Here is a 27,801-nt window from a genome sequence, read left to right as displayed (position 1 = left end):
ACTGGAGTCAGACAGTCCCCTCAAGGTTTGTACTTGCCAACCGCTTGTTGTTTATCATGACCAAAACCTAGAGAGATGTTTTTATGAAGAAGTCCAATTATAATTACCGTAAGCACATTTTGTTGGAACAGGAAAATCTTTGTAGAAACTGACATTGGTGCCATGTTAACAAAAATGTGGTTTAAGCTAAATGACACATAATTAGGACAAGGTAATGATGATTTGAAACAATGGTTGAGTTTCGTAATTCTTTATTTTTTTCTTATAAACAGAAAACGGATGGGCGAGGCGCGTTATATATCTAAAAATTAAATCTAAAAGTCTTAGAAACCACTAATATGCTAGTCTATAAATAAATAAATAATATTAGATTTATCACAATTCCCTCACAATTGGCATAATACACATACACCTATCGGTCTAAAAACTAATGGAATATTTTTTGAGTTTGGTTTGGTTATTCAGTCTTCTCTGGGTTAATAATAGAGGCTGCGTCGTCGGGTACCTCTTCGTGATGGTGATGATCATCTCCGCCCCACACAGGGTGAGTACCGTCACCTGTCCTCTTAACTCGCTTTTGGATAACGTCAGTAGAGACCGTCTTAAGGTCATACGCCCATCCAATCTTTGCCATGAAGTCAATGAACATCTTGGTAATGTTCAGGGAATAACCTCCGAGTTCCGCGGTTTTGTAATCCCAGGGGAAAGTGTGATGGTAGTTGTGGAAACCTTCTCCGAGCACTACAAGTGAGACAGGTTTGGTTTCTACGGGGTTGATGTTCTTGTCATAAGGTTTGATTCCCCACAGATGAGCAGCAGAGTTGACGAGCCACGTGAAGTTGAGAACCATCACGTAACGGAACACGGCGCATACGAAGTATCCATTCCATAACGTTTCGCCCCAGAGAGTAGGAATGTATGAAGGCAGGATGAAGCAGCACAGAGGCATAAGAATCATGTAGTGTCTGAAAACAGAAATAAATGTTCATAAGTATTGTATTTAAGTCGTTCGCGTTATAGTAAATAAGATTAAATAGAGAAATGAATGAATGTGTTTTGACGAAAATTAAATAGACAAAAAGATAGACTTACTTCTTTTGGAAACGCAGTAAAGGATCGGATCTAAGGTCGGTCATATCAATAGTGTGTCCTTTGGCTTTGATCTGCGGGTGTTTTCTCACGAGTAGCCAGCCGACGTGGGCGAAGAAGAATCCTCGAGTAGCGTTGTGAGGGTCAGCGTCCGTCTCGGAGTACTTGTGGTGCATGCGATGGTCCCGAGCCCAGTCTACTGCAGCGTCCTGGAAACAAAAAAAAACATATTTTAATATATTGTATTCTAAAACATTTCTTTATAAATTCGACAATGATTAGTTTACTATTCATTACATGCAATCAAAGACAGGGTTGAATTTACATTGAATCGCAAAATACATGTATTTGCGTTACAAACTAATGCGTCGCCTTTGCACTAAAACGTTCAAAAACAAACAAGTCACATCACAATTTCAAATTAAATTACATTCAGTAGGTATAGGTTCACGACGTAGTTCGCTAAAATACGGGTATAATATTGCGAGGTGTGGGATGTAACACTCAAAAGACTTTCAGTATTTGGTTACATGACGTCACGCACAATAGGCTAGATAAAAATAGAGCCTCTTTTCTTCAATTTCGTTGTTATCTGATTCCAAAATACACGCAACAAACAAAAAATCAAATGAATATTCTTTAGTGTTTGTTTCACAATGATAAACTTAGTTTTTATCAATTTATAAATCCCGGGAATTAATTGAAAATCTGAGACGTAGCTGAAAATCTGCACCTAAAATTATAAATGCGAACGTTTTTAGAATACCTACAACTTAATATTTAGATGGATTTTTGATACTCAGATTTTATTAAAATTTTGTACAAATAATTTATAACTTTGAAGAACAACAGTATATTTTTGCCTGGGGGGAACTTTTAATGCACAAAGTCGACAAAGGCACTGGTAGAAGCTAGTATTTGTTAGCCTGTCAAAGTACGATTGGTACAATTCATTCATCAATAGCACACATCTGTGATCATACAACTCGCGTCTAGAGATGACGAACACGCAGATGACATGTCGAGATTGTTACGAGAACGTTTGTTAGAATATATATATATATATATATATAACTTTTTACTTTGGCTAGACATGACTAAGATTTTAGTGCGAGTATTTAAGGTCTATAGCACATACATACATACTAGCGAGTACCGATAGTTTGACATTTGAAAACTACTGCATAAATAGTTTCTACGGCGCCCGCTAGAGGCGCTGATCAGATTTTCATACAAAATTTCCCGACAGCTGGCTGGTTGTCAATAGTTGATAGTGGTAGAGATTCGCGCTACATACTATGTGTGCATACAGACGTTTTGTAAAAACATATGAAAATCAGACTCAGTAAATTATACAAAGACATCGTGATACGATAAAAAAATTTAAGTAATGCTGATCAAAGTTCGTAAAAGTGAATTTGCAACATGTCCACCTTTTTATTATTATGTTTTGCATAAAAATAATCTGTTTGATTAACTTAAATAGCCATTTATCTCTGTTCACATGCAATTTCAGATACATAATCTTAGTATTGCATACGAAAACTGTGGAACAAATAGATATCAGGTTATTGCTCGTATACCTAGAACTTAATTTTGTCTGTCATGTACATTATTTTATTGTACAGTAGATAACGGTAATACTTGATATTTATTCGCTGTATTGCCAATACAATATAGGTAACTATTGGTTCATAATTTTCTGGAGAACCATTTCTGAATAGGAAGACTGTTTCATATTACATTTCCATTTTAACCGTTAAGATTAAAATAACATGAAAATATTTAGAATGGCTACATTATATACAACTACTCCAAAGGAATTGGTAAAAGACCAGTGGGTACATTTTTATTACAAAATATTATATTACATTATTTGAAAAACATAAAAAGAAAATATTATGCATGTAAATTCATACAAATGAATGAACTCGTAATACTTTAGCATCAAGGGCAGCAGTTCCATTGTTTTTGTTTAATATAAATGAGTATTATTTTATTTTCTGTTACAGTAGTCGTCTTGGTATTTCTTTTTGGTGTTTCCAACATGATACTCAACATTTGTTAATTATACTAAAGTAATTTCAATCAGTAATTCATCATCTTTGTGACATTAAATGCTCTTATGCTATTTAAACGGTTTCGGAAAAGGAATATTTTATTTGATTATTGATACTCTATTCTCCTTCAACGGTTTGTTGGTTATTTAACTTTGTTTCCTAAAGGAGTCTTGATTTATTGTATTTAACCTAACATTGAAAACCAGGAATAAATATCCGTGTAAAATAAATAAAAAAACTTTCAAATTAAAGAGTTGTAAATTAAACTATGTTCGCCGGAATTCTGTTGTGAATTTATTAGAAACATTAAATTTAACAAAGATTAAGTTCCATTAATCATTTCCTAGATCAAGTAATAAATTGTTTATGCCACCAAAAACATTCTGTAAAAACCTCAAGTCTCGCAGCTCAGTCTTTCTGGCGTAAAAAGTGGTGAGATCTATATAATACCAAGTCGATTAATCTATTTCGTCTTTACTTAAAGGACCTTCTGTCTTAAGTTATTACATAAGTTATTATCATGCCAATATTAAAAATATTTTACGTTTAAAACAAATAGACCGACCTGGCCATCGCATGATTTGTATGTATTACACTACACAGCACGACGAGAAGTTAATGCTCCTGAAATTTTAATGGCGAATTTGTGTTTTCATGCGATGACCAAGTCGATCTATTTGTATTAAACGTAAAATATTTTTAATATTGGCATGATAATAACTTATGTAATAACTTAAGACAGAAGGTCCTTTAAGTAAAGACGAAATAGATTAATCGACTTGGTATTATATAGATCTCACCACTTTTTACGCCAGAAAGACTGAGCTGCGAGACTTGAGGTTTTTACAGAATGTTTTTGGTGGCATCTCACTTCTTTTTGTAGAACGAACATAAGTCCAATTTGTATGGAAAGACGTTTTTTCTTATAATTCAACATATTTTCCTATGGGAATGTTTTTCAGTTTCATGGGCTAAGCACCCTTACCCACCTTATATCCCCTCCCGTTATGCCTCATATAGTATGTACCTATCTACACCTATTATTTATTATTTTCTACAGTAATAATGATTCTTAACTGCAAATGTAATCTTGTAATCTTATACATTTATATGGGATTACAAAGTTAATGTTGCAGTTAGTGTATTTAGAAAACTGGACCGAAATTAGAAAATATTGAATTTTTCCCATGATTAAGACACTTAACCCTATTTGTATTCTAAATTTTAAGCTTCTAAGTTTGCTAGAAGTACCTTATACTTTTGATGATCGGTGAGTCAGTGAGTCAGTGAGTCAGTGAATCAGTGAGTGACAAAATTCAAAATTTTAACAAGTTGTCATTTTTAAACTACTGGTTCAAATTGACTGAAATTTTAAATATACCGTGTTTATACAATTAATAATTAGTAGCTGAAAATTCAGGCTTCTTGTTTTGTCCACAACGACATTATAGGGGGTCGAAAATAGCCCGAATTGCTTCGAGAAAAGGATGTTACGGCCGTGCCGCTTTTTTTTGCTCGACTTGCGGGGGCACTTCCGTGCCCCCAGATACTAAGCTAGTATCTATTGCACCACGTTATAATGATTTATTGCAGTGCAAATGTAAGCAGATAGCAGTGTTTACTGAAGAAAGCACCCAGAACCATCACACATTACGATATTGATAAGTTAATTGCGGGCAGAGGGTTAATCGCCGCGATAGTGGTCATGTTGTAAGGTTGCGATATCATCAGTTCTCACGCGTGTTTGCCACATGCACGCTTTTGATACTAAATCGAACTCACGTGTTCAAAGATATGAAGTTTCTATTGACTTGCGAAAATTTCCACCACGCACAACTAATGGAGCTTATCAATACGTCATCCAGCTTGAATGAAGTAAAATTGTTTGTTTACCTTCAACACACGTGGTTCTGCGCACGTATACTTATAATATTATTTTCTACAAACGTCATAAGTTTAATATATTATTTTTTAGCACTGAAATTAACTGAAATATAATAAAATTTGGTGAGAAATTGTTGATCCGCTAGACCGTGAACGTGAAAAACATAAAAGAATATAGAAACTAGTTTTTACAGCTAAGCTTCAGCTTTACAATAAATATTAGGTATGATCCGCATTCACTAAATTACTAGAAAATTTTGTTTAACACGTTCCCTGCCCGCGACGCGTATGTGCGTTCTACAAAACGCACATACGCGTCAGGGGCAGCGAACGTGTTAAGTAAAAATCTTGATAGCAAAATAAACACGCAGCTATATTTCGAAGTTTTAGTCGGATAATTTTGTGATAAGGCATTTTATGTAGAGCGAAGATTATTATTTATTAAGCCTAGCCACTGTTTCTGTGTCGTAGCTTCCATTGTCACGGGATATAAAGCCTTCAGGAGGGAAACCCCGTCGGTTCTTTGATTATTCTCTGATGAATTTATAAAGTAATACCTTTTGCCATTAAATTAAATATTCTACAGGTAAGATTCTAAATAAAAAAAGTGGCACGTGTTTTAATCGTGACATAGCGATATAAATCTAAGATTACCAGATTACATTAGTCATCAAAATATAAAAAAAACTGCAAATGATTAATTTTGATTTTGAGTAGGTACATTATCAGATTTCAAGTTTGTTGAATATGAAAGTAAGTATGTGAACGTCATTGACATTGTTTCACGTGAGGTCGTGATTTTCGTGTTGTCGTCAGAGGTCACCGACTTATTCATTGAACATACTCATTACTGTCTTTTTCGAAAATTCCCAACATAATCATTATACATTGCATAATTTTGCCAACGTTTTAATTTTTGATGCACTGTAATTGAGTTTCTTTTATAAATACATATTTATGTAGATAGACAGGTTCCTTAAAAATTAGTAAGTTACAAATAAATAGTCTAGGTTATAGAATAAGAGCAGGAATTTAGTTCTTGTATGTGAATTTATCACAGTTTAAACAGCCACTGGCGGGACTCTCGTCGTAGTAAAAGTTCACTGTGTTCGTCTCCGCTTTACACTAAATTCCGGCATTAAAGTTTAAGAGCTCATTTAGTTTTTTAGCTTACTCGTGCTCACAATGGAGTTGAATTCAATGCATAAAGGAGATTATGTTCTAAACGCAAAATGTTTTAATTAAACACAGATTTACTCTACTTTGGATCTTAGTTTTGACTTTACGGTATTTGCTATCTTTGAACTTATAAAAACGAATAGCAGCATTTTTTTAAATGATATCTCCCGAACTAAGAATTACTCTTGCGTTGCGGGGACTAGTGAATCGTACAAATAATTGTTCCGTGTGGGAATCGAACCCACGACTTCCCGATGCAGTGGTATCGGCGTGACGACCTAAGCCACTGCGCTACGGAAGCAGTCAATAATAATATATAGTTTGGAAAGTAATGTATATGGTTGCTAACCACAAAGTCTAGCGTTCTATTCCCGGGTCGACCAGAGTGCTATTCCTAAATTCAATTAGAATATTCACAATAGTAACTTGGACTTTGGTAACGGGCCAAGTAAAAAGACACGACTCTTGTAAATGACGAATGCATTCTAGTGTATTTCATACACCTCTGTTGACTACACCGTCGGATAAAATAATATTGATTGTGGTGTGTTAGATCCAATTTGTTACAAAACTTACTTGGAATGCGATTGTGTTGAAGAGCACCAGTAGTAGTCGGAGTGGTAGCCTCGCCTTGTATGACTTGTGAGCCCATAGTCTGTGTGCGCCTGCCGTGATACCCAGTCCCGAGCATATGTATAGGAAGTAAGCTGAAACGTACAAACTATATCATTAAATAAGTCCTTATTTCAGGCTTTCGTAACAACTAACTAAATAACTACCTAACTAATTACTTTCATATTAATGTCAGAGGAGACCGGTGCTACTTTTTTTACAAAACTTTTTTTGCTGATACATACATGTGTCATGCCGAACAGTTTACGAAATTAATTTAAAAATATTCAGGCAGAAATTAGGTATTTGATTTTTTATTTGGAATTGATTTATATATTAGTATATTGTTCTACGCGAAAATTTTGGTGCAATACCAAGTTAAGAAAAGTCTGCTTTTTAATGAATCGGTAAGCCACGTAGGCATTAACCTTCAAATTAGATCGGCCTTGAATAATTGCGTATTTTTATAAATAAGTACAAGTACGTCATTATCATTTAATTATTCATTTTCGAACGTAAAAAACATAAACGTGTCCAAAATATTATTTATTCCAAATTATACATATTGTATATAAATTATAATTACTTGGAATATAATAAATATTATAATTTAATGAATATGACTTTGAATTTTTCATGAAAAGTAACAGGAGCGACCGGACAATATTATGTATTGTAATGAAGTACTACAAAAAACATAGTTAATAACCGTAAATAATGTTTGTAGAGCAAAACTAGCAAAAACTTGCTCCACTGCTGGCAAATGCTTGGTCTTTTTACATTAATTTCTGTTACAAATCACTGTATAATTCCTATGCAGTACATAAATCGCTCTATAATTAGTTGACGACGGTTTATTGTCGTTTGTAATTAAACCTTTTGACTCTACGGTTTAGTTGTCCTTTCACCAATAATTTACGTCATAGCTCACGCATAAAATAACAATTATTACTTTAGATAGTGATAATGCGTCAGCGAATAATTATTGTTAAGACATTTATAATAAACCTTATTAAAATAAAAGAACTACTGTCAAAAATTTACTCAACTTAGTTTGACAAGAATACTAAATAAATGATACCTTAAAGCGTTATGTAACTATTTAGATAGAAAAAATACTCACCGAAAAATTTTGTGATCCACATGGCTTTGAATAAGAAAAGGTAGAGGCCGTATACTGCTCCCAAGTGCAGCATTCCCATCAGGATGACGTTTCTCCACACGATCTTCCATACTCTTTTCTCTGCTGAAGGAGGAACGATTACTGGTGGAGCATCAGCATCTTCATTTGCCGCGTCTCCCTCGAACAACACCCACGACCCTTTAGTTTGCCCTTGCGGAGGCATTATTACTGCAAAAGAAAAAAATAATTTAAATGGCACGTCATTCAAATTTCAAAGTCTAATAATTATGATTAAGGAAACCATTTAAAGTTACTTTTTAACATTTATTTCTTTAGTAAATGTACTTATACATATTTATGTATATGAATGGCTGGCTTAAAATGTCCTTCAGAGCTACAAGTTTTTCATTTTACAGTAAATAACGTACCGAACTGACCAAACTAAAAATGTCAAATATTGTCAACAAGTGAAATAATGAGGTATATGCACTTATTTTTCTTTTCAGTAGTTACTTCCAGAACTATACGAGAATACATTTTACTGCATAGAAATTGAACAGAAAGTTGGGAACTTACATCCACGTAAATTCAATGCGGGATTCAAGAGATTGTATGCAAGATAAAGTGCGCCAAATCCTAGCAGTCACGACTCTATATAAAGTAGGATCGAACTTTTAAATTCTGTATCCTGGATAACTAGTTGGGAAACTGATAACTTCCATGATTGTTTATAAAAATACACTGTAATAAGTATGGTGGTATGATGATGGTGTCTATATAAGGATGCTGTATTAATAGGACGGAAATTCGCGTCAAAAATTATGATTTAGACAGGTATACTTATTTCATGTTATTATTAACTATTGCCTCTCTATATATCTAAATAAAAATGTATTTATAAAAACATTACGTATTTAATATATCCATCTTCCAAATGATATCGTTAGCCATAATGATATAATTTTATCGTACATCAACGACTGATGGGAAAAATATATGTCGTAATTATATGATTTTGTATTCACGTGAATATGTAATACATTGGCACGAGATAACGTGTCATTCATAGGTTAATTACAGTAAAGTAAAATGTGGCTTCAGTTTGTCAAACGTTTCATAATTAGGTCAAACTTAAGAAGAAAAAACTATAGGTATAACTCGTAAAAATACCGATAACCTCGGGATAAATATTAAAAATCACGCACCTCTACAATTTTAAAGATACTTAGGTTAAGGGTGATCTTGTGTAAGCAAAGTTCAAAATTGTGAATACTTTAGGGATGTTTTAAACCTACAATATACTGTAAAATTCTTCAGTACAATTAGTGGTATACTTATTTTTTATTAGTAAACTAGCGGACCCGACAGACGTTGTCTTGTCTAATAAATTAAAAAATAATTAAAAATACATTGTTCAGCGGACAAAATTGTGAATCTAAACCATTCTCAGATCCCCTTGAACACACACAAAAATTTTCATCAAAATCGGTCCAGTCGTTTAAGAGAAGTTCAGTGACATACACACTTACAGAAGAATTATATATATAAAGATTATACGTTAGGAGTAGGTTCCTAGTAATTATACTTCTCACATGTAATAGTTATTAAATTAATTATTTACGACTTGGAACGGTTTTTATGGTAAAAATTATAGTTATTTAAGTAAATTTTATAGTTGTAATTTAAAATAGTTTTGTACTAATCTTATAGGTGAAACACTATCAAAATTTTGCTTTACGGAGACCACGTATCAAAATTTTTCGTTCTACTATAATAATAAGTAATAATCACACGATTAAATCACCCAACACTAAGACTAGATTATGCAATGACAATCTTAAGAAACGCAATAATCGCATGTTTTAACAATAATAAAAAATATTACAAACATTATATCGACTATGAAATTACTTTACCGAGATAAAGGTTACTAAACGTTCCAGGCAAAATAATGAGGAGCCAGATTAAGAGAATTAAGTTATTATGTAATATATAGTAGGTAGTAATTTATATCTAATATATCAAATTCTCGCGTCATAGTTTTCGTTGCCAAGTCCGAAACGGCTTGACCGATTCTCATGAAATTTTGTGAGCATATTAAGAAAGCCTGAGAATCGGCCAGCATCTATTTTTTATAACCCTAAGTGACACTATTTTTTTTTTAATTTATTTGGCAAAACAACGTTTGCCGGGTCAGCTAGTAGAGTATAGTATAGTGTTTTTTGCTTGAACAGGAACTACAGGTTCGAATTGTTTTTTTTGTGTCAATTAACCCATTTATTAGGGAAGCCTGTAGGCTATATACCATGCCGCTATGACCAATAAGTATTATGTATCAAAATATGCGTCAAATATTCGTATAACTATGTTCTATCAATGATACGATATAAATTGAACAAATTGATATAAATCAATAGCTGGCATTGAATTGAGTTTTAGGGTCATCAAACTATCAGTTCAAGACTCGAACTTGACGCTGAAAAATTGCTTCTTGTCATACCGATATTATTTTTCTAATCCTAATATTATTTAAGTTAAATAGGTATGTGGCTATCTTCTGTCTATATGGGAATTACAACCATACGAAAGAATTTGTGTTGGCAAAAAGAAAATTCTCGATATCATGTTTTGTTTGGGTAAAGAAATCTGAGAGAATTATTTATTTATTTATATTAGGACTGCCTAATGATTATGCATACTTACATCCGATATTTCTAAAATTAGTTTTCCCTGTGCCTACTGTATGAATTATTTAGGCGGTTTAGGAGCATATTAAAAAAAGGCTGTACGAAACAATAGTGATAGTCATAATTAGCGCACAAAATAATCAATTTTCAAAATGAGGTATTAGTAGCTCCGAAATTTTCATTTTGTAGGTGCAGAATATATTGACGCAAACGTATTGAAACCGTGGTACCGGTTAGCAAATTCACGAATGAATATTCCCTATGAGAATGACGTCAGAATTGATTTCAAGCCGGCCTTGTACACATTATCAGGTAAGTTTCATGACGCACGTATTGCAGCTGAATTTCACTTTTTACTTAAAATAGTTGAGGACAATTTCCTTATATGTACAAGTAGGTAAGTTCTTTTTTAGACATTCTAAAAATTCGTCATTTTTGTTCCATATCCATAATTACATTTCGTATTATTTTTTACCATTAAACCACTTTGGCCATTTACAATGTGAAGAATTGAGAGTATTCTAATATAGATTAGACGCCATATAAAACTTTATCTTCTTGAAATAGAATTCGAGAGCTCGTGATCAGAAAACGAATGCACTACTTCCTAGGCTACCGAGGCAGTTTTGTAGTTTTGTCTATGAATAATCTTTTACATGTCGTAAAGGTACCTATAACATCAAAATATAATTGAGGAAAGAACATATTATCAAGTGATAATGACTTGTGACTTGCTATTTCGTCTGTAATTTAATTAAACCCGTGTACCATAGGTAATAAGCAAATGTAACAGTTCATTTAATTCGCACACGACATAGCAATATATTTCAATAATTAATTATAATTATTTAAATACTTTTGTTGATCACGTGTTCGAATTCGGTAAAATACGTATTACAGTATGAACTGTTAATTATTTAATTTATGATAATTATTTTCTATAGACGGTTTCCGAAATAATTCTCATCATTGTTGTACCTGTCGCAGTACCTATGTTTTCTTCTTCTAAACAAATGCACCACTAAAATTCCGCTGGCGTGTAACTAATGACGTATTTTGAAAAATGATTTAAAACAAAAGTTTAGAGTCAGTTAATTATGGTGTAAGTTTACGTGTTAAACATTAATTTCATGTTTTTATACGAATAGAGGGAAAAACCATTTAGTGTTTCCTGAAAATTATATTTATGTGAGGATTGAGTAATAAATATTTCATTTTTCGGGTCACGTGATAATGATTTCTTAATTTAACAAAATTGTCACGTGTACCAGTGCACAGTAATAAGAGAAGGTTTATGCCATTATAAAACAAACAAAAAACAATAAAATTGATGTCATTATCGCAGTAGTATTGTAGTGAATGACGTGCCTGTTACCAGATGTACGCAAAGATGGTAGATATAAATCCTACTAATATTATAAATGCGAAATTTTGTGAGTGTATGTATGTATGGATGTTTCTTACTCTTCCACGCAAATAACACTGAACCGATTACGATGAAATCTGGTATGTAGATAGCTGGAGACCCAGAATAACACATAGGCTACTTTTTGTCCCTATGTTCCCGAGGGATCGGGATTTACACGGGAAGGGTTTCCACGCGTACGAAGTCGCGGGCAGCCTCTAGCACTTACATATATTTCTATCGTAAACATTGAAATCACGTTTGTCGAAGGGTTGTTAATACCAAGTTAATCTGATAACGCATTGCCGATTCTTCTAAGAAGATTATAATGAAATATTTCGATTTAAACAGATATCATTGATAGGAATGTTTTTCTTTTAGATGATTCATTTTATAACGACGATCGCTGATACGGGAAAAAGGTCGCATGCCTAATAATTATTTGAACACTTATCCAATTTTCATTGACTATTCACAAAGGTAGTACAATTTATATTTGATACAAATTACTTTAATTAGAACCGTTGAATAAATAATATTTAGATTTATATTACTTTTTATATAAATATATCGGATACGAAACGAGCCATGTGAAATAATATCTTCGGTTATTGAGTATGAGAGACCTTTATAATAATTCAAAAAAGTATATTTCCTCGATGTTTCTTCTTTCAGAAGTTCATACGTGGTTCTTGGAACTGAATGTCGGGAACGTTATCACAGATTTACAGCTTCAGACATTAAACGTAATAGAAAAGTCCACACTTCTATTGAAAGTTAGAGAACTTTTCAATATAGATCCATGAACTGACATTGGTTTTACAGTTTGTTGCTACATTTTTATTGAAAGTATACTTTAAGTAAATAATTCGATCCCCCTTAGTTAATTAGAAACCTCTTAATATTCCGCAACGTTTTATGATTTCGTAACAAACTAATTACAATTTTCGTTTCGTGTAGCGAATAAAAACTAAAAACTCTATTTATATTTTTCGATCTAAGTACTGCAAATTAAAACCAAGCACGTGTTCTTCATATTATATAAAAATGTTCATGACTTAAAATGTATACGATTTAATATTCTTAATACATGTTAGATCATAAAGTATGACGTGTTAAAAACGACCAGCTATTTTGTTATATTGTACACGTGTTAGGATGCATATTACTTAACTAGCTGACCCGCGCAACTTCGCTTGCGTCACTGAAGAGAATGGGTCAAAATTTTCCCCGTTTTCGTAACATTTTTCGTTGCTACTCCGCTCCTAATAACCGTAGCGTGATGTTATATAGCCTATAGCCTTCCTCGATAAATAGGCTATCTAACACTGAAAGAATTTTTCAAATCAGACCAGTAGTTCCTGAGATTAGCGCGTTCAAACAAACAAACAAACAAACAAATAAACAAACAAACAAACTCTTCCGCTTTATAATATTAAGTATAGATAATAACAACTACAATTTGTATACCTAAAGCTATATATAGACTTTAAAAACTACATGCATATTGAACGTTTCATTGACTCAATATTGTTGTCAAATCACTCAGGTGTTTTCCTCAATCATTAAATCAATCGGAAAGTCAGTTCTTGTAAATTACCGACTTACGCAAATTAATAAGGATTGTACAAAGATATATTATCTTTTGACAGTTAAATATCTAATAAATCAGTTTTTATCAAATTATAACAGTTTTCACGTACGCAAATCGGATAATATCTACTTTTGTTTATTAATTGTTATTGAAGAAAGGCCTTCAGCGTGCAAAACAATTTTGCTATTATTTATCTCTATAATACTATGCTTTCGATAGATTATTGTCATAATCGTTTAAGATTATAATGATAGATCTAACAATTTGTTAGTTAATCCTAACAAATTCTTGAAATTTTGAGAAAGGAAGTCAAGTAGGTAAATAAAGGTACCTATTTATTGTATTTTTTTAAGAATAATTGTGAGAAAGGAGATTTTAATCAATTATATTTTAAAAAGCATTAGTTTGATACTGGTACTGAATCTCTAATAAAAAACCGGGGATGCACGAAATATAAATGTAACGATGCTGCAGGCTCACAGAAGTGTCTCAATGACTTAATGGTTCGTTGCTCGCACAAATCACCCACTATGTGAGAAAAAACAAATTTATGAGAATAAACATTTATCATATTGTCAAAGCATGCAATTATTTTGTGCTAATTTCACTGTCTTTAAAAACTGGACAAACACATTTAAAAGCAAATGTAAATTTTATTTCAGAAGTAAGACAAAAAGTCTTAAAATACTTACATTATCGTTCAAACCAGGTAACTGTGCAAAAAGACTAATGATGGAACAGTTAGTGTGAATTGATCACTGTCGGTGCGATTATATTAGCGATGTACAGTGGCTAGCGCAATCTACGTACGTATGTTTATTTGACCGCGCTGACGAATGCGCGGGAGTGGCGTGATCCCTGTGTGATGCGATCACAATCGGCCGCCCGATCACGAGATAGATGCCGCCTTGTGGACAATGAAAGAGGTGACAGTTCGCCAACTCACGTTGTCATGTCACACAGACTGCATTATATTACTAACCTATGTTATCGGAACGACATTAGGACGACCGACACGTTAACTATCTACTTAGATAATTTTAATTAGCTATTAGACACCCGTGTCTCTTTATCACCCGTTTCATCTATATTCTGCGTACATTTACTTTTTTATATATTTAGTTTTTGCCCTTGAATTCATAAGCAATTTTAACTAAAAATATGCGCACACATATGTATATTGTTGTTATTAATTGACTGCTAATTCAGTTGTTAGCCTAAAATAAGTTAATTTTACGCAATCTTCTCCTATGTTCATATTTTTTCAGCTGATAAAAATTATTTTTTGTTCGTGTGCGACACCAACCTACTTAAAAGTTTTTCAGGTCACGTGAAAAGTTAGCACCTTGTCCGCTGTCTTCTTGACATCTGATAAAACTTTTATTCTAGTCACTTATGTATTCAAAAAGCTCATATCAAATAACAATAAGACTACAAGACGATGATAATTTTGGGTGAATCATAAGAGGCAATATATTTCCATTAGTGGACTTCTTCAAATTTGATGAAAAATGAGAAACAGCCCGATAAAATGACAACAGAGAACTGTACCTATTATCAGTAAACTGCGCTTATGCTGTTTCAAATTTTATTTGTATAAAAATATTGTAGGTAGTCAATCTAAACCGAAAATTCTAGCACCAACGTCACTGGCAAAGTTGTCTAGTAGGTACTGTATTTGATTTACAAACGGGTAGCGAGTGTCTGACGGCTTCTACTTATTACCTACTGTATTGTTACTATAGTCACATGTTCCTATGAACACTTAAAAGATTTTATACAAAGGAAGTTTAACAATGAGTTTAAGCATGAATGCAGTATAATATTCCTCTTTTCAGGGCTAAACCGAGAAATTCAAAATGTTTAATTTTTGTGGTAGAGTTTCTTACGAGCGTCAATGACATCAAATTTCATAGATTCATGATCATTTCTATTAGGGACTTGGATTCGTAAAAAATATTGGCAGGCATGAAGTACACAACATCACGCCTGTTATACATGAAGGTTCAAGCAGAGATGTAATACATTTACATTTCGGCATTAATAACGTTAGTCCCGTGTAATAGGGGCATCGCTATTATACTCGGGGCTAGTACTAAAATATAAATTATTCTACATTCAAGAATAAAATATAAATGGTAAGTTTTATAGTACAATAGTAAGCAATAGTACACTTGGTAAGTATTACTAAATAATCATTTACGAACGCTAATAGTGGACTTTGTTTACAGTTTCTGTTTCAGTGCCAAAATTATATATTTTAATCATTTTCCTGTAGTTGGAAGTAACAAACGTGTGTAAAGGTATAAATTCTAATTAGTAAAGAAAGTTACCTATAGCTCTTGTGATTCATTATTCAATGGTTAAATTAAATGCACCTGTAGTACTATGTAGTACGAATACTATGTGTAGTACGAATTAAAACAAGGTAAATATTAAAGGAATCGATTTTATTATCGTAGTAAACCGTGTTATTAAATTAACACAATCTATAATTAGTTTATTAAATCGAGTGTGGAAGCGATTACACTACTTTTATGGGCTGATTTTCAATAAAATAGTTATGTATCGTCTAATCTTAACGTAGAATGCATTTTGCTTGGAAACTAATATCAAGCTAAGTAATGATCGGATTAGGACATTGATAAACCCCTAATATGTAATGATAGTTCTACATTATGATCTGCCTTTGTAGTCTAGAAGATTGCGTATACAACTGTCAAGCAGAGGTCTCGGGTTCTAATCTAGTGTCTGTCTAACATTTTCTTAATAATAGCCCCAGGGTTTGGTAACGTGCTTAATATATAGCAATCGGCTCGCTTCCTAATCCATGGGACATTGCGAAAATTGTAAATCGTATTACGCATACCTGTGTTTAAATAAAAAAAAAATACAAAATAGAGCAAGTAATAGTTACTTATTGAAATTATGCATTAGTATGTAAATATGTCAGTATGTCTGGGTGTCTAGGTGGTGCATTATTTAAAACATGCGATGCATAAAATATATTATTATAAGGAACAATTACGTACAAATAAAAACAATATATTGTCTACATATCCAATCTAGTCTATTTAAATTGATATACTAAAGATAAGCAATTTTTGATTACTTCAATAATTTATTTAAGATATTTCATTCTTTGGTCTAACCTACCCCTATGGGAAAAAGGCATTATATTATATATGTAATTAATATTGAAGATTAACTATACATCTTTGACGTTGTAACAAGCTAGTAAACTGCTTGTAACATGTAGGTGAACCAAACAAAGTAAGTGACCCTACCGAATATTAATCACGGTACTCACAGCTAATCGTTGTGAAACCTTGACATTGGTAATTAGTTGTACATAATCATTAACAAAGACTGTTCATTATAAGAAAGTCGCGTGATCTATGTGTGTTGAGTATGATTTAAACTAAAATCCTATACGAAAAACCTTTTTTTAGGCATGCAAGGTTTTCTCATGATGTTTTCCTTCACCGTAGAGCAAAATAATTTCTAATACACACATAACTTCAAAAAGTCATTGGTGTGTTGCCTCGGGTTTGAACCTGTAACCACTTGCGTGGAAGGTGCCAACTTATACCTCTCGGCTATCACTGTTATCCGAACGAAAAAAATAAAATCTATTTAAAGAAAAAGAATTCAGTGCATGGTCATGGGAAAATATTATGTTCCTTATAGCTGCATCTTTATATGAAATACCAAAATAGAACTAAACTTAACTACTTATGCGTAGGTTATTTATAATGTCATTGTGTCAGTGTGGACAAATCCTGAAGTCATTAAGGTTTTTTTATTATGGAAAAAGTATTCCTTTAGCGTTTAGTATTCCTAATTTCCAATTATAAAATAAATTCCAATATTAGCCAGTGACCGTCTTTATGATAGTTTTCTTTCACCTATAAGTTTGGATAAGAAATAAATTTTGTCATCATCTTCCGATTGAGAAATCCCATGACCTTTATTTATTTATTCTTCTAAGTAGAGTCTAATTTAAATTCGCTCAATAGTGATGAATCATCATTTGTTCACCAAAATTGTTATTTAGAAGGCCAGTATCTAAACTTTTCTTTGAAATAAAATTTCCGTCAACCGCAAAATATTTCGATAAAGGAAAAACCCAAACAAGTAAGCTATTTCTATTTCATTAGAATTTCAAAATAACCGAAGCATTTGGTATAGAAATGAATTAGCTCAATAAGCAGGTTCAATCAGATAATTGTCATCGTAAAGCAATATTTTTTCCAGACTACAATTGGTCATTGAATAAGTTTTCAAATTCTTGTGCTAATATCCTTTTTGGAGAGCCATGGTGTCTGGTGTCTAATTGAGGAGTCTCTTGAAAATAGACTGATACACATCCGATTCCCGGTTTTTGAATAAAAACATTTAAATTCAAAAATTGTACAGCTTTGACAAACATCACCATCGTGTTTTTTTATTGTTCAATAATATTGCCTATTGTATTCATTCAACTAATTTAAACAGGTCATCTAAAATGTAAATAACGAACAATAAAAGAAACTCACCTTATTTTTTCCTTAGACTGCTAGAAGAGATGTGCTGTATATACAATATCACTGTCAATAGATCACTGGTAAGATGTGATTGATTGAAGACGCACCAGAGGAGACTGCCGGCTGAAGTTCCTGACGAGCGATTATATACAAATGTGATTTTGCTACGATACGATGCGATCGCGGGAACACCGCGCACCGGCGCGCGCGCACCGACCTGCCTTGACGTCACACTAACACTAAGGGTCAAAATACACCAGCCGCCGAGGACCGATCCACCGGCTACAGCGTGCGAATATATCTATATATAACTACAATTGCATATTGTGCATGCACACATTCACAAATTTTACTGCATACACTTTTACCTTACAGGCGCAGTACAAAGTCCTTTTCATATTTTTTTCGACAAATCCACGCAATCAGTTCGGATTAAACGATGAGTTAATTAGGTATCAGTAGACAAAAGTAATTAGCTGATTAACATTAATCTACTTTGTCGTTACCTGTATTATTTGGCATGTGTTTTTTTAATTCGTTGTACTAAATCAGTTCAAAATGTAATTAATTTTGTAGAGCATATTTATTTGATACATGTGATCGGTACAGTTATAAATAGATATAGTTTTCCTAAAGTTTCCTAATATTGCGTTTTCTTTTGCAATAATGTACTTAATCAATTAATGCGTAATGTTCGACCTTAGATCAACTTGCATCAAATGACCTCTCACGTCCGCTTTGATACAGTAAATACGATGGCGGTCCTCAACTATAAACAATATAAACCCCTTGATAACCGATATCCTACGTCAATCTTATCCGTCTAGTTCATATGTACCAGTGTACAATAATTCTAATAAAATATTAATGTTATCTATTTGAATATTTATCGCTTTTGTACCAAAAATATACAAATAGTTTTCAGTGTCTCGGACGAGAGAAGTTTAATAATTACTTTGCTCCCAAACAGTATAATGTATTACATAATTATTTTTTTATTTATAGAAGGTACTATTACTTAGAATACATAATTTAACAGAATATCAAGATAAAAGCATGTTAGCTAAAATTTCGAGAAAATACATGAAGAAAAACGAGTAGTAATGCTGAAATAATTGTACACGAATTCTTCAGATGGACATTAGATGGTACTGGAGTGCTAAACAGTGATAACAGTTCTTATGATTCACTCTCTTGATGAGTATTCGCGTACATCTACAATGAGTGTGTTGCCATCAATCTGACGTAATATTCCATAGGTCTAGCAATCTAGGTCTCTAGTACGAGCTAGTACATTCGGATAATCATTTGTAGTCCTCTGCCGGATATGGGCCTCTTTCAATCAGTGATACAACACCCGATCTCGTTTCCGAAGCGCCTGGTCTAGCCTAGATTATATGCAGACACACTAGAATATTCTACAGTTAATACTGATTTCGATAACGATGTTCCTTAAGAATACCTGAGAACCCATACCGCGATTTTTTACATACGGTACTATCGACTACCGAGAGTTGACACTTAAAATTTACTACAAAATTAGCTATTACGGCAGTCGTTAGCCGGTCGTTGATAGTTGACAGTGGTAAATCGCACTACTGAAACATATTCGATGCAAATAAAATTTGCCTGTTTTCTTATTTAGGAAATCCTTTCCTACTATTCTTGGTAAGGTTACGTACATTAAGGATGGTATAATATATGCCGATGTGTGTGTAACGTACCGTAACAGTGAGCACAGCGCTGACACTTAATTAGACCATTTACTCATTACTAGGTTAAAAGAATAAACCACTGAGTAGGATTTAGAACACATATGGAATTTTATAAACACGTTCTGTTTGTAAAATTTTTGTGAGTATAATGTTATGAAGTTAATAAGTAGTTTATTTGTTTTTATAGTTTAATGCGCAGAGGAGATTGAAAAATTCGGCTGTCCTATTCCTGGGTTGGGTAAACTGCTATAAGTCATTCCTACTTTATACTAGAATATTTTCAATAGTAGTAGTTTGGTTACGTGCCCGGTATGTGGCTCGTCTTCTATTACATATGACCAACATTATAAACGGGCGAAATCTCGGCCTTCACCTTTGGATTTAACAAACGTGATATTATGTATGTTTGTATGTACAAAATTTAAATTTAATTTTAAATGTATAGTATTATTTCTGTAAATACGCAGCTTCCCGCCGGCTTTACCAAAACGTGTAAGCATAGCAATACGCCCTTTGTTAATTATTTATGTATCCCTTATTATAGAATTTCGATCATAACGTGACTATTTATACCTAAATATAAATAAACTTCCTGCAATTGTATTACAAAACGTTAAGTTGACGCCACACGCATTTATCTGTCAGTCAACCTACGGGTGCTGAGATTGCTATAGCAGCATCAATTTTCATGTTCTGAGCTTAACAAATGCAATAGTATTTATTTATTAACATTGTCAATTATTTCAATATTTTTTTTATGTGTGTGTAGATATCGAGGTAATGATGCAACTACACGTAATTTATTCACATTCGTAGTAAAATTTGCCTTTTATTGCTTGTCAAGAGGCGAAAGATAAAGGAAGTTTTTTTTTAGTGACAATTAATATAATATCAAATCGCACTAAGAATTGCTCTTGTGTCGCGGGGCTTTTACAAACATACAAACACGGACATAAAATAAATCCCGACCCGAAATAATTATTTGTGTATCGCACAAGTAAATTGTTCCGTGTGGGAATCGGACCCACGACTTCCCGACGCAATGGTGTTGTGGCGACCTAAACCACTGCTCTACGGAGGAAGTATGTGGTCTCAAAGGATGATTTCAATAGTAAGACGTAAATACGGTTTTTGGGGTTCTGATCTTTCAAAGGAACCACTTTGCTTATCACTAGCCTGTCTGTGAAATTGCTCTTCAATGAAACATTAAGATTTCAACTGTATAGCTACAGTTGTTAAATAAATAAAATCGCAAGAAGCGATTGTAATGTCACAAATTACAGCAATGTACTGGTAATATCATAAATACGTAAGTCTACCTGTCTGGCATGCGTTCCAGACTCAACCACTGAAACGTACTGTAAAAAGTTATCATGGGGATAGTAGAAAATGAAAATTTTAAAAGGCACTTTTCTTCTTAACCATCTAATAAACTTAACGAATTTATACTACTTATACATTGTTGCCTTGATGCATTAAACAAAAGAATACTTAATCTATACTAATATTATAAATGTGAAAGTAACTCTGTCTGTCTGTTAATCAATCACTCCTGAGCTACTGAACCAATTTGCAGAAAATTTGGTATGGAGATATTTTAATACCCGAGAAAGGACATAGGCTCCTTTTTACCCCGGGAAAATGACGCATTATGGGAAAATTAAGGTGGCGGACGAAGTCGCGGGTAAAAGCTAGTGTTAAATAAAAACTAATTTAGAACTTTACATATTAACTGCCTAGATTTTACTAAAGTGTTATTGTTCTAGGTATGCAATTGCTTATTTTTGTAAGGCCTTGCACCTGGTTGACCTTAGATCGCTAACCGACTGTCAAAAAGATGATAATATGTAAGTAAATGTTAACATATACTTAGGTATATCGCTAACTAGTTACTTGCTATCACCTATTGTGATACATAAATTAGTCATTTATTTCGTACATTTTGTTTACAGGAACACTTTATTTTCGTTAAAATGATTACACAACATTTAATTAAACAAAATCGAATTCGACATATTTGTATTTTAGACAAAACATGCAACGTTAAAAACGAAGCATGGATCGTTTAATACTTAATATGCATTTTGCACCAAAGAGTATTTTATATCTAAGTTGCTTGACATTTCGGCGCAGAGAAATCCTTAGTAGGTACTACTAACTTGTTAACATGTGTTAAAAATGTATAATAATTGATCATAATCAACTTCTTCTTTTTAAATTTACCTAATTTTCAGTGTATAAAACTGTATGTATGTATTATTATAGATACTAAATTATCACCAAAATTATCAAGACGTCTGTGACTCGAATTTTGTAAAGTAGTTAGATTTTTCTACGAACAGATCGATGTTTAAGATACAAGCCGATGTCTTTGACATCTTTTCTTTACCAAAAATCACTCTGATGGTCATTCTCCCTCGTAAATTAATGTCCTGCCCTTAGAAGTTGTAATGGAACTCAACTTTGAAGGTCATACAATAAATTTCAGCCCTTCTGGGAAGGCTTTTGTTACACAATTAACAATTACAAAACCATAATCATAATTGAAGGTTAAACATTTAAATGACACATTTTAATTTATGGCTTACACGTGTAATGCTAAATTAAATTAAAATACGAATAACGTGTAATCAGTACTGGTTCTGTTACAAAAAATACAAGTTTTTGATTTTTCTGTAATGAAGTTTGTCCAAAACAAAAAGCATCAAAGCTATTAAGTATATTATTTATTCATTATTGTGTATTATTTATTACAAATAATGTAAAATTAGTGCAACATACATATAACTTAATAAATTGAAATTAATTAATTACAATAATATTACCCATTTTATTGAAACACATAAGTACAATTATACACATAAGTACAGTATTGGATTATGTCTTTTGATAAAATTAGCATTGGTATTGTAGTCAATCAGGTATTATGAAAATCTACATTTACCTTTTGGTCGATAGTGGTAAATGTCAGGGAAATTGTCTTAAATTAACGTATGGTAGTCTCTTGCAGTGTTAGGTATATACAATAATACATATAAATGCTTAACAGCTAGTTATCTGTGACCCTGGACGCGGCGATAGATCACATTCTGTCACACTGCACATCAACGAATGCCAAATGCACATGATGAATGATCTCGTTAAGGATGCCATCTTACACTGGGTGGGTTTGTACCTAGGATTAACTACTACAGCTTAGTTGAAGTAGTTGCTAACCTAATGTGCTAGAATCCATCTAACAAGATTTTCATAATTATCACTCACCAATTCAATATCTGTAAAGGAAGGCTTAACATTTTTCAAAAACCTCCCAAAACTTTTCCTTTACGTCATATCACAATAATCTACCAAAAAACCTTTCATATGCCTAATATCGTTCCTGATATCATGTTTTGATAAAATTAAATAGGGTTGATAATCGCATTGAACCTCTATGATATGCAAGTAATAACTTAAATATATTCGCAAAGAAGGCTTAGTACCTCAAAAAAAGTGAATAAGGAATACCACGCGAGCGTACGCAGGTATTAGAGTGTTATTCACGTGATTTAATTACCTATAATCCTAAACAAGTCAATTTATCAGTCGTCAATAGCTCATTAGCTCAACATGAGCCCCGTCACGTTTACATATTAAATTGGTGCAAGTAACGGTCAACACGTTTTGCACATTTTATGTGAATCATAATTGTATCGATAACCTTTGTATAATTTACTTTGCAACTAGATACATTGGCGTAGATAAGCTCATCTCTACATGCTAGGCTTAGCGTTTCTATCTCCCACGCGTGATTTTCCACCAAGATCACATGTTCTGACACAATACAGTAGCTCGTGCGATAACTCATGAACTCAACATCTAAAAATACCTGGCTGGGTACTTAAAAAAACTCGTTAATATTTGTGGTAATTCAGAGTTCACATTGATGATATCAACCGTGATAAAAGTGAAAAAAAAATATCACGCAGGTACTCGAACTATAGAATTCACAGAAATTGTTAGAATCGTTTCAAGAAAGTGCCTCCATTTACGTTTTATTTATTTCGGGGAAATTCTGATAGGTAAGCTGGCGGATTTGTTACTCAAATTTTATTATTAACTAAATAAGAAAATGATCGGTTGTTCAACTTTCCGCTTACTGAAATATTTAGAAGTACGTTGAAAATTTTGTCAACAATCCACGCAGTTGGTTCCCCTGAACAAACAATGATGCTGGAATTTCTCCTCATTATTCTATGGAAGATTTTCTTTCAGTTTTCAAATTAAGTGGAGATCGTCATTGCTATCTAGCATAATGACCATCGGTGTGGTAAATCAGTTTTATTATATTGCAGCAGTCATCCAAACATCTGTCTATCCACCATTTACAAAGTTCCGCTTTTTAACAAGCTTTTTTAATATTAGTAGGATTACTTTCGGGATGGATGATGATGGAATGGATCAAATTACAGCTCGTTTCATAAAAGATTGAATGTTTACGAGTGAACATAATGAACATCCACTTAAGTTCCGACCCCTATGTTTTCAACGTTCAGTACCTTTAGGTACAGCTGAATAATTTATGAAAAATATTTATTTTTATAAATCGCAAAATATAATATAATTATTATACTGCCCATATGGGTTACTGTGAGTTCTTAAACCACCTTCAAAGAATGTTGTGACATTGAAATAATTAATAGTTCAGCAACACCACAATATTTTGCACAGTAAAGACTGTGATTTTAATATGAATTAGTAAATTAATTAAACTAATCATATTAATTTCATTATTTTAATATTAATGACACGTATTTTCTTTAATTACGTAATTATACCATTTTCTAATATAATGGACTCTACCTATACATATCGATGAGCTGTTTATTATTCAGTATATTTTCAAATTTAGACTATAATCAATTTTAAACGTAAATTAATTTGAGTATTCACGGCTAAGGTAATACTTACCTTTTCGCGAAGTGTTCCGTCGTTTTTTTGAACCCTTATAGAGTTGCTTTCCTATCTATTTATAATAATCTATATACATATATAAAAATGAAATCCGTTTTCCTTGGTCAAGGCATCACGCGTGAATGGCTGGACCGATTTTACTAATTCTTTTTGTGTTGTATTTGTTATTATTAGGAGAAGGTTCTTACGGAAAAAAATATTAAGAAAATCTCCCACAACTATTGAAAAATAAACATTTAATTTTGCATATTTTAGGCGGTGCGAAGTTCGCCGGGTCAGCTAGTACCAGATAATTCATATTATTGACTTATTGACATCATATCCTGACTAGTAAAACATAAAAAGTCTTAATTCAATAACTTTAATACTAGCTTTAATATAATACCTACTAATAATAGATTTTATCGACATCTAAAATACGCTGATTTCGTCACTGACACATTGATGATCATCAAAATGCCATCAAACAGCAAAGCCATACATTTTGACTGTTATGTAGAATTTGAGAAGTAAGGGTCGGTAAAGTGGTACAAGCGACAATACTTAAGATGCAATTCAAATAGTTTAGGTTCAGATGTATGGACACTAGAGAGTGATAATCGCCTCATTTTGTCACAGGCTTTGATGAAGGTAATCGCAAACAGTGGGGACATTTTGAAGACTTGTATCACTCGGTATCTGTATAAATATTCAAGATATAGATAGCCTGGTTTTGACAACAATCAAGATGGCAATTGGCCAATAAGACACAAGACTTAAACCTACAAAACTTATACATAGACAAGAATAAAGAAATAGATTGGAAAAGTTATATAATGTTTAATATCTGCATAAACATAATATCTTCGAAGCACGTCATAAAAGAAGCGCTACTATCTCCCAGCGTAGTTCAGTATTTCATAAATTTGCCAGTCCCTACGTACAAGTATACCGCACATCGGTATTGTACACAAATTGGTAAATTGACCAACGGCACTGGTTCGCAATAAATCGTCAATTGCCTAATGGCTTAAAACCGAGTCTCCGGGCATCTATCTGTTACTTGTTTAGTTTATTTGGCCACTCAACTGATCGATACTGACTCTACTGATTTCGCAGCTTTGACATTTCCCCATTCACAATATTTTTTCCTCTTCGAACTGTTGGAAATTGTCTGGATTTTTTACTTCAGACGTTTATGTTTTATTTTAGAGGCAGTTATTGTGAATAGCATACAACATTGACGTAATAAATGATTTTATGTAAACATGGTCATTTAGACGTAGGTATTCATAGTTAGTCCATGATACACGGATTTATATATTTCCGCGACTGGGTAATCCTTTCTTTTACTGACTATTTTTTTCAGTTAAGATATTACTAATGGAAACATCCCTCTTATCAAAAATTAGCTGCCCAAGGCACTTTTGATTGAACTATCATTGTGAAGTCGTTTTGGATTGTGCTAAAATAATGTGTAGGTACTTATATCAATTTCGTCAACTTAAAAACACTAACTAAACGTGTATAGAATTCTAGAGCTGACATGAACATTTAATGCATTTTATTAATTCATTCTAATGATATAATGCTTTGGTACCTACGTGATCATTTTATTTTTAATTTTTGCTAGAAAACGTATTAATTACTTAGTTTTTGTCAAAAAAGATGAGTATCGCATATCAATCGTATTGTAATGTGTTACCAAATATTGAATGTTTTACACAGTCCCAATGTTAAAGTTGCCGGTCGCGTTAATAATGAATTGTTTTAAAGCCAATGACCTCTACTTTTGTCGCTGTAAAATAATGTGATCTTTTGAACTATGTGCATGTCATTCGATGTTGTAAGTTTACATCTTGGCACATATATAACTTTAATTTCATTTTCTAACATGCATATACCGCCGCCAGAGTCACAAAATTCTGACCTATGCTGTGGTACAGAATATTTTTGACCTATGTGTTTCAATGTCTATTATTAGTAAAACTGCCTCCATGGCGCAGTGGTTTACGACGTAAATTACGTCGCCACGCCGATACCACTGCGTCGGGAGGTTGTGGGTTCGATTCCCACACGGATCAATTATTTGTGCGATCCACTAATATTATTTCGGGTCTGGTTGTGTTTTGTGTCCGTTGTTTGTATGTTTGTAAAAGTACCCGCGACACAGCAATTCATAGTGCGGGAGACTTTTATTTATTTCATTTATAGAAACAATTCTATAAATGAAATAAATAAAAGTTAAACAATAAACAAATTTCAAAGATTGGAGAAACCAGTCGTGTTGTCAAATATCGAAAGTAACGAAGACGTAATGCATCAGGTTTAGAACTGATTTATGCGTCGAATGGTTTATAGTCAACTTAGTTTCAAAGTAGTTCAAGCGAAGGCTTAACAACTGTTGTCCTAATTGACAACTACTGTGATCGGCTTTTATCGTGCAGTCCGAAGCATGGAGACGATAAACTTATAATAAATACCACTGTTTTCGGCTTCCACCCATTGAGCAAAGAAGCTTGAAGCGACACTAACCTCCGGTTTCTGTGTACATTTAGCGGTAGTTTATCTATTCGATAGCGTTTTTTTACATGAGTTTAAGCGCTATGGAATAGATAAACTACCGCTAAATGTACCTCAGAAACCGGAGGTTACTACATTAAACACTAAGCTTAAGCTCAGGGTTCTTATTCTACCTTTATGGTTTTATTTTTTTTTCAGTATGACCTTAGAAGTAATTACAGCGCTATCGTTTTTTTTATAAAAATATACAACTGAAATATGTAATAATAGTGTTTTATTTCACGTATGGTTGACTACAGCGCCAGCGAGCAGACATTGCTTGAACTAAAACAATAGTGAACATCCACTCATCGAAGAGGCGAATACTTCAACAAGTTTCAACATACGCCGCTAGATGTCAGGACATGGTGTGAAGACCATCCAAAATGATTTGCGCAATACAATAAATTACACAATATTATTGTTTGTTTAA

General features: G+C 32.9%; 1 protein-coding gene across 2 annotated transcripts; it reads right to left on the bottom strand.

Annotated features, from left to right (window-relative positions):
* Positions 1–234: 234 nt before the first annotated feature.
* Positions 235–18,382, bottom strand: LOC142975782 (acyl-CoA Delta-9 desaturase-like). Of its 2 annotated transcripts, none has more exons than XM_076118850.1 (5): positions 18,172–18,382; positions 7,948–8,175; positions 6,789–6,919; positions 1,093–1,298; positions 235–965 (listed from the first exon to the last, which is right to left on the bottom strand). In XM_076118850.1, exons 2-5 carry the CDS (start codon positions 8,168–8,170, stop codon positions 458–460), a joined length of 1,068 nt encoding a protein of 355 aa, XP_075974965.1. In that variant the 5' UTR covers positions 8,171–8,175; positions 18,172–18,382; the 3' UTR covers positions 235–457. The 2 variants fall into 2 exon arrangements, with proteins under 2 accessions (XP_075974965.1, XP_075974966.1); XM_076118851.1 differs by lacking the exon at positions 18,172–18,382 and adding an exon at positions 14,326–14,467.
* Positions 18,383–27,801: the final 9,419 nt, after the last annotated feature.

The sequence above is a fragment of the Anticarsia gemmatalis genome, chromosome 9 (assembly GCF_050436995.1).
Source record: "Anticarsia gemmatalis isolate Benzon Research Colony breed Stoneville strain chromosome 9, ilAntGemm2 primary, whole genome shotgun sequence".
Lineage (NCBI taxonomy): Eukaryota > Metazoa > Arthropoda > Insecta > Lepidoptera > Erebidae > Anticarsia > Anticarsia gemmatalis.
Note: the sequence above shows the minus strand (reverse complement) of the source record. Positions and strands in the feature narration are given on the sequence as shown.

Bases quoted from the DNA above. Each gene is read 5' to 3' on its own strand.
- LOC142975782 (XM_076118850.1), bottom strand. From the start codon at position 8,170: ATGCCTCCGCAAGGGCAAACTAAAGGGTCGTGGGTGTTGTTCGAGGGA. The intron at 6,920-7,947 runs GTGAGTATTTTT...TGTACGTTTCAG, and splicing joins GTGGATCACAAAATTTTTCG to CTTACTTCCTATACATATGC. The intron at 966-1,092 runs GTAAGTCTATCT...TTCTGTTTTCAG, and splicing joins TTACTGCGTTTCCAAAAGAA to ACACTACATGATTCTTATGC.